General features: G+C 48.7%; 1 protein-coding gene across 1 annotated transcript; it reads right to left on the minus strand.

Moving 5' to 3' along the window:
• Nucleotides 1-10510: 10510 nt before the first annotated feature.
• On the minus strand, nucleotides 10511-11447 carry LOC124688911 (B-box zinc finger protein 32-like). The gene has a single exon (XM_047222527.1). It carries the CDS (start codon nucleotides 11377-11379, stop codon nucleotides 10726-10728), a length of 654 nt encoding a protein of 217 aa, XP_047078483.1. The 5' UTR covers nucleotides 11380-11447; the 3' UTR covers nucleotides 10511-10725.
• Between the last annotated feature and the right edge of the window lie 876 nt (nucleotides 11448-12323).

Below are 12323 nucleotides of genomic sequence, written 5' to 3' on the forward strand. Positions count from 1 at the left end.
GTTCCCAGCGATCTACACTAGTGGTAACTCTCCAATAACAAGTAACAAGTGTTGGGTGAACAAATTACAGTTGGGCAATTGATAGGAATCAAAGCATTAAGATAGAACATCAATTCGTTAATCATGTAGGCATGTTTTCCATATATAGTCGTACGTGCTCGCAATGAGAAACTTGCACAACATATATTGTCCTACCAGCCGGTGGCAGCCGGGCCTCAAGGGAATCTACTAGATATTAAGGTACTCCTTTTAATAGAGTACCGGAGCAAAGCATTAACACACCGTGAAAACATGTGATCCTCACATCACTACCATCCCCTCCGGTTGTCCCGATTTACGTCACTTCGGGGCCATTGGTTCCGGACGAGTGACATGTGCATACAACTTGTAGATACAATCTAAGCAACAAGTATAGAGCTCAAATCTAAGATCATGCCACTCGGGCCCTAGTGACAAGCATTAAGCATAACAAGATTGCAGACAACAATAACTTCACAAACTTTATAGATAGACTAATCATAATGTATCATCCATCGGATCCCAACAAACACAACACCGATTACATCAGATGAATCTCAATCATGTAAGGCAGCTCATGAGACCATTGTATTGAAGTACATGGGGGAGAGTATACCGACATAGCTATCGCTAGAACCCGTAGTCCATGGGGGAACTACTCACGGAGCATGATGGAGGCGATGGCGTTGATGGAGATGGCTTCCGGGGCACTTCCCCGTCCCGGCGGGTGCCGGGACGAGTTCTGTCCCCCGAATTGGAGTTTCGCGACGGTGGCGGCGCCCCGGAGTCTTTCTGGAGTTTCGTCAATTGGTACTGCGTTTTTAGGTCGAAAGGGATTTTATAGGCGAAGAGTCGGCGCAGGGGGGCACACAGGGGCGCCTCACCCTAGGCCGGCGCGGCCTGGGTCTGGCCCGCGCCGCCTTGTGGTGTGGTGGCCCCCCGGCCCCTCTCCGACTCTTCTTCGGTGTTCGGAGCCTTCCGGGAAAAATAGGAGGTTTGGCGTTGATTTCGTCCAATTCCGAGAATATTGCCCGAACAGCCTTTCTAGAACCAAAAACAGCGAGAAAACGAGAAGCGGCACTGTGGCATCTTGTTAATAGGTTAGTTCCGGAAAACGCATGAAATCATCATAAAGTGCAAGCAAAACATGTAAGTATTGTCATAAAACAAGCATGGAACGACAGAAATTATGGATACGTCGGGGACGTATCAGTGCCTTTTACCTTTCCTCCCCGGCAACGGCGCCAGAAAAGTGCTTGATGTCTACGGGAGCTTCTATTCTTGTAGACAGTGTTGGGCCTCCAAGAGCAGAGGTTTGTAGAACAGCAGCAAGTTTCCCTTAAGTGGATCACCCAAGGTTTATCGATCTCGGGGAGGAAGAGGTCAAAGATATCCCTCTCATGCAACCCCGCAACCACAAAGCAAGAAGTCTCTTGTGTCCCCAACACACCTAATAGGTGCACTAGTTCGGCGAAGATATAGTGAAATACGAGGTGGTATGAATAAGTATGAGCGAGTAGTAACGGCACCGGAAAAGTGCTTTGTCTGTCCGGGATCGGCGTGTGGTTGATGGTGGTAATATTGCGGACGGTACAAAAGCAAGTAGAACGATAGAACAGAGCAGCGATAGCGATATTTAGGAACAAGGCCTAGGGATCATACTTTCACTAGTGGACACTCTCAACATTGATCACATAAATAAATAGATAGATGCTAGACTCTACACCCTCTTGTTGGATGATGAACACCACGAATTGTGTAGGATTACACGAACCCTCAATGCCGGAGTTAACAAGCTCCACAATATTCAATGTTCATATTTAAATAACCTTAGAGTGCAAGATAGATCAACATAACCAAATAGATCACATCAATACCATCATAGTAATAGTTAACTTCATAATCTACAAGAGATCACAATCATAAACTACGCCAAGTTCTACATGATGCACAAACTGCCACCTTTACACCATGCAGGAGGAATAGAGTACTTTAATAACATCACTAGAGTAGCACATAGATGAATAGTGATACTAAACTCATATGAATCTCAATCATGTAAAGCAGCTCATGAGATCATTGTATTGAAGTACATAGGAGAGAGATTAACCACATAGCTACCAGTACAGCCCCGAGCCTCGATGGAGAACTACTCCCTCCTCATGGGAGACAGCAGCGGTGATGAAGATGGCGGTGGTGTCGATGGAGGAGCCTTCCGAGGGCACTTCCCCGTCCCGGCGGCGTGCCGGAACAGAGACTCCTGTCCCCCAGATCTTGGCTTCGCGATGGCGGCGGCTCTAGAAGGTTTCTCGTACCGTAGCTTTTCCGTCTCGAGGTTTTAGGTTGAGGGGGCTTAAATAGGCGAAGAGGCGGAGTCGGAGGGGCGACGAGGCGGTGAGAGGGTAAGGCGGCGCGGCCAGGGCCTGGGCCGCGCCGGCCTACCTCCTGGGCCCCCTGTGGGTCCACTCTGGCGACTCTCGGGTGTTCTGGATGCTTCGGGGATTCTAAGATGCTGGGCGTTGATTTCGTCCGATTCCGAGAATATTTCCTTACTAGGATTTCGAAACCAAAAACAGCGAGAACAACGACAGCTGGCCTTTCGGCATCTCGTCAATAGGTTAGTTCCGGAAAACGCATAAATATGACATAAAGTATGCATAAAACATGTAGATATCATCAATAATGTGGCATGGAACATAAGAAATTATCGATACGTCGGAGACGTATCAACCGCTATCCAACATGCATCTATGCCTAAAAAGTCCACCTTCGGGTTAGCATCCGCACCCCTTCCAGTATTAAGTTGCAAACAACAGACAATTGCATTAAGTACCGTGCGTAATGTAAACAATACAAATATCTTTAGACAAAGCATTGATGTTTTATCCCTAGTGGCAATAACACATCCACAACCTTAGAACTTTTTGTCACTGTCCCAGATTCAATGGAGGCATGAACCCACTATCGAGCATAAATACTCCCTCTTGGAGTCACAAGTATCAACTTGGCCGAGCCTCTACTAGCAATGGAGAGCATGCAAGATCATAAACAACACATATATGATAGATCAATAATCAACTTGACATAGTATTCCATATTCATCGGATCCCAACAAACACAACATGTAGCATTACAAATAGATGATCTTGATCATGATAGGTAGCTCACAAGATCTAAACATGATAGCACAAGAGGAGAATACAACCATCTAGCTACTGCTATGAACCCATAGTCCAAGGATGAACTACTCACGCATCAGTCCGGAGGCGGGCATGGTGATGTAGAGCCCTCCGGTGATGGTTCCCCTCTCCGGCAGGGTGCCGGAGGTGATATTCAGAACCCCCCGAGATGGGGTTGACGGCGGCGGCGTCTCAGTAACTTTTCTCGTATCGTGGCTCTCGGTACTAGGGTTTTCGCGACGAAGAGATTATATAGACGAAGGGGCAGAGTCGGGGGACGCTCGAGGGGCCCACCCCATAAGGCGGCGCGGCCAGGGGTGGGGCCGCGCCCCCCTAGGATGTGGCCGCCTCGTCGCCCCTCTTCGTCTCCTCTTCGGACTTCTGGAAGGCTCCGTGGAAAATAAGACCGTGGGCTTTTGTTTCGTCCAATTCCGAGAATATTTCCTGTGTAGGATTTCTGAAACCAAAAACAGCAGAAAACGGGACTGGCGGTTCGGCATCATGTTAATAGGTTAGTGCCGGAAAATGCATCAAAATGATATGAAGTGTATATAAAACATGTGAGTATTGTCATAAAACTAGCATGGAACATAAGAAATTATAGATACGTTTGAGACGTATCACCCCTCATAAACATCCTCATACTGAGTGCCATCGTATTCAGTGCAGTCGCCTTCTTCCTCGTCGGCGCCTTTGTATATCATGTCCTGCATGATGGCCTCGTCGTGCGTGGCCTCACATTCCTGCGCGCATAGCGGCCGTGACAAGCCGGCGGGACCAAGTAGCAATGGGAAACAATTACAAGAGATGGGCAAGAGCTTTACCATCTTGGTCACCGGCAGGAGCTCGCCTTTCATTCCGTCGAACAGGTTGGATGGTGGCGGCATGTCGGTGGAAGAGAGTCGATGTTGCTTCTTCGGCCCTGCCGGCGATAATAGCCTAGTCGTGGGAGTGAGGTTGAGGTTGATACCTTGGCCGGAAGTATCCGATGACCGCGCGCGGATCACCTAGCTGGGACAATGCACATCCAGCCCTGCAGTGGCCTCCGCCCTACTTGGATGGCCTGGGTTGAAGAGGAGGCTAGCCGCTCGGCGTCGACGTGACGGAGCTCGTCGACGACGCGCGGATGGCCAAAGGAAGCACCGCCCCATGGCGTGGTGGTGGCCATGGCATGCGCGGCGGCGGAATCCATTGCTTTCGCTTCCTTTGCCGCTGGCCGAATTTCTGTGGGAGGGTTTTTGGAGGGAATTTGCGCACCACTGTCGGGAGGGGCCATGTGTAATGTCCCAGGTTTAGAGACGATCGAGGGGTAGATTTTAGAAAGGGATGTGCATTTCATAGTAAATTCTGGGGAAATTTCGCGCTTTTAAACAAAAACTGCATCGAAGGGGAACAAGTTTCTCTCTCGACACCTTACAGGGTTAGGGTTTCGAGAGTGCGACAAACTTGCAACCTCACCTAACTAAATTAGGGTTTTGAGAAGAGAGGAGAGTATTGCATTACAACTTAAGTTGCATGATTGAATTCAAACACAAGAACTTTTGAATTTCAAATTTAAACATCATATGAATATCTCATAATTCAAAATTGAGGTAATTCATTAAACAAATATTAATAATCAAGAATATAAACATTACATTTATTTAGTAAAGCTCATTAGGGAAACTTTGAGCTTTATTAATAATCACACAAGATACATTGTCTTTACAATATCCAGAATTGAAATATAAAATATTACAACACATTACAAGAATTGAATAAATAGAAAAATAGAAAAAATAGAAAATGAAAATTACAAAGATATTGTAAATGGCTAAACTAGATAAGAAAATCTTCATGATTTTCTTGGACATCACTTGATTGAACTTCTTGATCATTTCCTTAAACCTGCATAGTAAGACAACAAAGACAAGAAAATAGGGATTATGCCAAGTGGTAAAACCACTTGGCAGGTTAGCTAATATGATCAAATTGAGAGGATAACTCAAACACCTGCCGGGGTGTCAAGCCAAAGGACCAAGTCCCAACCTCGTGAAGCACACGAGCAGCTCACGAGGATAGTCGCATGTCTCACAACACACACGGACCGGGGAGAGTCACCTAAGTGACATGGTTGTCTTGTCGACCAATGAAGCAGAGTACTTGGATGGTATAAAAGCTTTTTCACCAGACAAACCCTAGCCGATCATCGGCGGAATCTCCCGGGGTAAGAACTCAAGAACAGGAAGAACACATAGCTAGCCAAAACCCACCGGAGACAGTTCCATCAAGAACCGCTGGCTGCTGAGCAACAAATCATGGAATAGATCAAGCATCGGCTAGCCGGGAGGAGCGAAGCAAGCTTTGATCATCAACCGAAGCAATCCTCTACACCAACACACTATTTCTAGGAGCTGGAGTAAGGTATAAATATGATCATGAACGGACCGGATGGTTACGTTCATAAAATTACACGAGCATGATCTCCAGCACACCAAAAAGGGTAGATACCCTATGTTTGTGTCATCATCTGGCTGTAAAGCCATTTGGTGCAAGCAGATATGGGTAAAGACCACTAGGCAATCATCCTATGGGAACAGTAGTTATGCAAATCAGGGCATAATTAAAGGAATCCAGCAAGGGATGATGTCACAGCTAGCTTAGCCCACACACTTAACACCTATAGCTACCTGTGCCATCAGACTATAGACAATTCCTTGTCTATATTCTTTGTCAACATCAAAGGGCCACTGGAAGTCCAATATTGGATCAAGCCAGTGAGCAGTTGTTCCATTCCAGCAAGCAATCACCAACCATAGCAAGTCACAGAGAGGCAGGAGCAACCATTTCTAGCAGATCAAGCCTGCTAGGGTCACATCGACTACCTAGCCACTTAAACGGATCACCAAAGCATCACATCATCACCCGGTAGGGTTCGGGATGAGCTAGGGTACCCAACCGGTGGTTGGCATCCCTTTAGCCTCATTATTCCATCCATGAGATCATTACTGCTAAACAGTTCACATCATTTATTCATCTAATAAAGCCAGGAAACACAGATAAATGAAACAGTTAAGTAATCCAAGCATCAGTTGATGCTTGAGCAAGCATCACCTGGCACCAGCACAAGATATGGTGTCACACAAATCAAAAACAAACACCAGAGAGGCACATACAGTAGATTAGCCAGCAACAATCAAGCAGCTGATGATCATAAGCATAGCACAAGCAAGCAAGCCACAGCAGTGGCTAGGGATGCTCAAATGAGCATCTAGATAGATCATACCATGCATAACCACTAGGGTGAGCAGAGTCAGTAGACAAAGGAAGCATACGCCACAGTAGGGTGAGCACACGCGTTTAGATTAGGGCAAGTAGAGCAGCAGCACAACAGCGCGAACAGCAGCAGCACAGCAGCACGCAAGCTTGCACAGCTAGCTAGACGGCGGCAGAGCATGGGCACGGCAGGCATCTCCACGGAATGGAGCAGCCGTGGCCGAGCTAGAGGAGGAGGAAGAAGAACGAGGCACGGGGGTGAGAGAAGGGTGGCGCACGTACCGGGCGAGCGAGGCGAGAGTCGAGGCCATGGCGGCCACGGCGGCGCGCGCCGAGAGCTCGGCGGCACTCGGCCAAGCCGGGCCAGGCTCCGACAAGTGCCGCAGCAAACCGCACACCGCGGCGTGGTCCACGGCGGCGTCACCGCGCCAAAAACCCTGGGATCGGCAGGATCGCCACGGATCCCATCAACCCTAGCCGCCGCAGAGGAGGTCGGGGACGAGTGAACCAGGACTCGAGCGTCAGATCGACGCGGACCACCGTGTCCGCCGTCGAGAGGCGGTTCAGATCCACCTAATCTCGCCGGCGGCGATGGCCGGAGTTGGCCGGGATAATCCGGCGAGGTGGGCGGCGACGCGGGATCGCCAGAGAGACGCGAGAGGGTTAGGGTTTGGTCGCGTGTGAGCGGAGAGAGGGAAGTGAGGCTGGTCGAGCCGGACCGGGCCGGTCGGTTCGACCAAACCCACCGGGTTGCACCGACAGGTGGGCCCGGGGCATTTTTGCCATTTCACCATTCTATTAAAATGCATAAACTTTAGAAAGGCACAATAATTATTTAACGAGTTCTGAAAAAATAATTAAAAATATGAAAATTAATCAGCATAAAATTCTCTATCTCTATAAAATATCAAAGAGAATTTTTGAAGACAAAGAAGAATAAGTCATAATTTGATGATTTAAATAATGATTTAAATCACACATATTATTTTCAATAATGAAAATAAGTCCATTAATGCATTTGGACTTTAAAAACACCTTGACAACATTTCAAGGTTGTATTTTACTATAAATCAAGTATCCCTAAATTACTCTTAGTATTAATCTCTTACATGAAATAATAACGACATCGGAAGGGGGGAACAAACCCTAAAAATGGAATCATGCATAATTGCCTCTTTAACCATTGCCCTTATCGGACAATGATGCTATTTTTCGAAACAGAGGACAAGGGTCGATCCACACCTTCCAACCGCAAAACTTTGCGGTGTTCGGGCAAGTTCATCACTTGCTCATGTCATTTGAGTATTTCTATCAAATTACTTGCAAAGTATTATGGTTATCACTATTGCATAAAAATCAAAACCACTACTTTCATAACTATGAATATGACTATGTGGTGGGCAATGGAACCATGGATTGTGTTGATATGAAGGAGGTTCCATTGCAAGGGTTAATATCCATCTAGGATTTAACAACAAATGTCGCCAGTGATTCTTGTGCCGTAATACCCGTGTTAACCATAAGATCCGGAGTGGGACGGAGTAGTCAAAAGTGTTTCCACCTCTCGTTCATCAACGGATGCGCTTTACCGTAGTACACTTGTAATCCAAGGGGGCAAGCTGGTGAGGCTGGGAGTCCTAAGTCCCCACGGCATAGTCCGTAGTACACTTGTCGCCCGAAGGAGCAAGCTGGTGAGGCTGGGGAGTCCTAAGTCCCCACGGTATTGCGGTCTAGGATGGGTTGCAGCTACCGGCGTAGGAGTGTATGGTAGAGCCCAAGATCTGTTGTCGTGGTCGGGGTCCACCTTGAAATCTACGGGAATAATGGGACCGACGTGGACCCAGGGTCGGGGCATGCAACAAAGGGTGGGTGTTCGAGGTAGCGGAGGAACATGATTGGCTAGACCTTATACCGGGCCTCACACCGAAGGAAGTGTGGACGGGAAAGCTGCCCGGTTGGCACCAAGGTTAAGATCTCTTATGGGTAAAGCAACACACCTCTGCGAGTGTAAAGAATCTGTGACCTGTCACTCCTGTTCGGGATTGAGGAACTGCGAACGCGGCCGGAAAGGAGCTCCATGAAGTTCTAGTAAACCGGTGAAGGTCGACGGACATAGCTCTTTGAAATAAAAGCAATCTCTTGAAGAAATGTTTATAAAAACTTGCATTGGTATTAGACTTTCTGGTCTAATATCTTAGCTAGTGCATTAAACACCTCTTATCTATAATGAACTTGTTGAGTACGCTCGTACTCATACCACTCTTAAATCCCATGCTTAGATTGTCTGAATCATCTGGAGGAGGACTATAACAGCAATGATGGAGCCGAGATCATCGGCTACGAGGAACCAGACCTCTCAGGAGGAGTTGAAGGCGTAGACTATCTCATAGTCTACGGATCCGGGGAGGCTTCCGGAGGAGATCAAGCCTAGAGATAACCGATAGTAGTAGTAACCGAGCAGCCCGAACTCTTAGTATTTAGGCTGCTCGATGAAATAAATGTTTAGTTTAATGAGACTGCGGTATTGTAAGTTAAGTTGGGTTCGCCTCGAACCCGGGAGTATTCCTCTTAGGACCCAAGAGGAGCTCCAAGTTGACATGTGTATGATAGTTGTAATAATCAATGAATGAGTTATGGACCCTGCTATGTTCTGTTGTACTACTCTGAGGGATGTAATATTTGCGGAATGGTACTTCGTGAATGTTATATCAACGACTGGCATACTACAACATGCAGTGGTATGCAGTTATAGTCCCACAATATGGTTCTCTCCCGTCTATTTACCACCGTTAGATTAGGGTGGATAGACCATTATTAAAAATGCCAACAACTCTAATACTTATATCACTAATATAGACAAATATTTGAGGGAGCAGATTTGGTGCACCCAGGTGGCAGTGCTCCTGATTTTTGTAATATTTAAAAATTATATTTATGTTTTTTAAAAAATCATAAATTTTATTCCACAAATACATACACATGTTCTGAACACTCGTGTAAATTTTTGGTAGAAATTGCCTTGTATTTTGAGCTCAGGAAAATAACAAATTTATAGGGATGGAAACTTTAGATTTTTGTCAGAAATTTATCTTTTTCGTATGGCTCAAAATACAACATATTTTCATCCGAAATTTACAGCATACCTTCGGAATGTTTATATGTATATATATGTACGCATTTAATTTCAGATTTTTTAGAATTACGGAAATATGTTTTTTAAATACTGGGATCACTGGAGCTCATGTGCCAAAGAGACTTTTCGAATATTTGATAGGTATTTTACTACTTAATTCACTGGCGATATTTTATTGGGGTGACTTTCTGCAGCCGTCCATTCCTCGAACGAAATACTCACGCCAGTCTGTACAACCACGAATACATAACACCAAGTCCACGGCCCCTTTCGGAGAGGACGGTGTGCATGCAGTGCACTGACTCAAAAGCGATCGCGACGGCGAGGGACAAGGACCGACGGGGTCGCCAGCAACCAGGAGCTGCCTGCAAGCGAACTCTCCTGGAAGAAGAAGAAGGAACGCCGCGTGCCATGTGTGTGGTTAGAAAAGATCAACGTCGACAGCTCCCAATCAGACGCAGGAAACACAAGAATCCAACGGGCGCCAACGCAGAAAGGTGCCATGGACATTCTTAGACCACATAAGTCTAACAAAATTCAGCTTTGGTTGCTTAATTAGTTTAATCGCGTGCAAACAGTCAAACACTCCCATCCGTCTGGGTTTGGAGTTTGGACTATGCCTTGCTTTGGCCTTCCTAGCTAGCAGCCACAAGATCTTTTGCGTCCATGATGATGAAAAGAATATTGGTGGTTAATCATATATGTATATAACCCCGTTTAAAATTAAGCAGGGGGAAATAAACCAGCAACCTTTTTTACTTGTAGTAGACCAAATGTGTACAAAATCAACTTTAGTTACTGTAGTCAATTATTTTGATTACGTGCAATCGTTCAACACACTACATCTATTTGGGTTTGGGGATTGGACTCCATGCATGTTGCTTGCCCTTCTCAACAACCGCAAGATCTTTTTGCCTCTGTGTGGTGATGATGATGATGATGAAAAGAATATTAACATTTAAATCATACAGTAGTATATAGAATCGTGTTTAAATTCCAGAAGTGAAAAAACAAACAAACTTTGCTCAATCACATGTTACATTAGCTAATTAATTCTAAGTGTGGCTCTATCTCAGACTCCGATCTTCCGTGTTCAGCTCGCCCGTACACCGGCGGTACATCTGCAGCCAAGCGCGTGGCTCATGAGCACTCTGCCCAGCCCTCCTCGGCGGGCGCGGCGGCCCGGCCCGCGGCGCGCGCCATCCAGGACGCCACCGCGACGAGCAGCCTGGCCGGCACGTGCGCGCTGGCCTCGAGCCGGCGGAGCAGCGCGGCGTCCCCGCACCCGGCGCCGGCGACCTCGGCCCAGAGCGCGGCGGCCATGGCGACGCGGAGCGGGACGCGCGAGGCGGACACGCCGCGGCCCAGCGCCCGGAGCGCGCGCGCCGCCCTGGCGGCCCGCCGCCGCGCGGGGCCCTGCGCGAGGCCCATCCGCTTGGCCCACCCCTCCAGCACCGCCTCCGCCCGCGCGCGCCGGGTCCTGCTGCGCCCGCCCGTCGTCATCTTCCTCCTCCCTGCCCGCCGCGCCGGGGCGCACGAGTCGGCGGTCGACACGCAGGAGCTGGACGAGTCGGAGTCGAGGTCCGTGGCCGATCCGGGCTCGCTGTTTCCGTCGTCGGCGAGGACGACGAGGCGGCGGCGGAGGTGCCTGGAGGCGAGGAAGTTGGCGCCGTGCACCTTGGCGTCGCAGGCCCCGCAGAGGAAGGCCGAGTCCGCCTCGCAGTGCACCGCCGCCACGCCCCCGCAGAGCTCGCACCGCGTGATCGCGCCGCCGGCGCACTTCTCGGCCGCCATTCCTAGCAGCTTCTCTTCTCGCTTCCTCCGGAGTTCGTAGTCTTGCTCTCACACTGCTCGTCAACCTCTGCCCGCAGCCTTGACGCCGATCAGATCGCGCACTATAAGAGCGTGGCGCGCGCGTTAGGGGAGATGAACCAGGCCGGCCGGCGACCGCAAGTTGAAGACGGAGACGGGGGTCCTGCGCTGGGTCAGGGAAACCGCGGCGTGGAGAGGCGGAGCTGCGTGGGTTTGGACTAGCGACAATGGAGTTTGGAGTCGGCAGGCAGCTCGGGTGGACAGTATTTAAAGAGGCCACTCCCGATCGACCAGTGGCTCCTAGCGGCGTAGCGTCGCCCTGCTCCTGTTCGCGGTTTTGCTTGGACTTTGTTTTTCTCTCCCGCGGAAAAGAAAGAGAATGTGGGAGCGTGTGGTTTCCGGTATGAGATTTGTGTGGACGGCGGGTGCTCGATCTTATTTGTGGCCTCCCTTCGTCGTCGTGTGCAGGAAGATATTTTCAGCCAGATGCAAGTGGGTGGTTCTAAATTCGAGCTATAGCTAGCTGGCCCTGCCTGGTGCGGTTGCGGCCATAAATGCAACTCCATAGCGCCGCACGATCTTAAACCGAGGGCCAGGATTTGCTCAGCTAGTGTACCGACCCATAGGAGATTGCAGGGGGGCAATTAGCCTGCTACGTCACACCCTCGTCCTCTTCCCTCTCCGCCTCATCGGTTGCACTGTCATACCTACCAGCTTGCCATTGTCGTTTTTACCACTGATGTGGAGTTATGTTTTCTAGTCCCCCCCCCCGAATGCTTCTCCCTTCTTGTTCCTCCTCTTCTACCCCCACCTCCTTCACTCTTCTTCCTTCTCCTCCATCTCATCCAGTTGCCCTTCTCCTCCTTGCTTGCGGTATCTTCGATGGCGTCGCATATGTCGTCAAATTGGTTGTGATCGTGCCTCAG

The sequence above is a fragment of the Lolium rigidum genome, chromosome 2, assembly GCF_022539505.1.
Source record: "Lolium rigidum isolate FL_2022 chromosome 2, APGP_CSIRO_Lrig_0.1, whole genome shotgun sequence".
Classification (NCBI taxonomy): domain Eukaryota; kingdom Viridiplantae; phylum Streptophyta; class Magnoliopsida; order Poales; family Poaceae; genus Lolium; species Lolium rigidum.

Bases quoted from the DNA above. Each gene is read 5' to 3' on its own strand.
- LOC124688911 (XM_047222527.1), bottom strand. From the start codon at position 11,379: ATGGCGGCCGAGAAGTGCGCCGGCGGCGCGATCACGCGGTGCGAGCTC.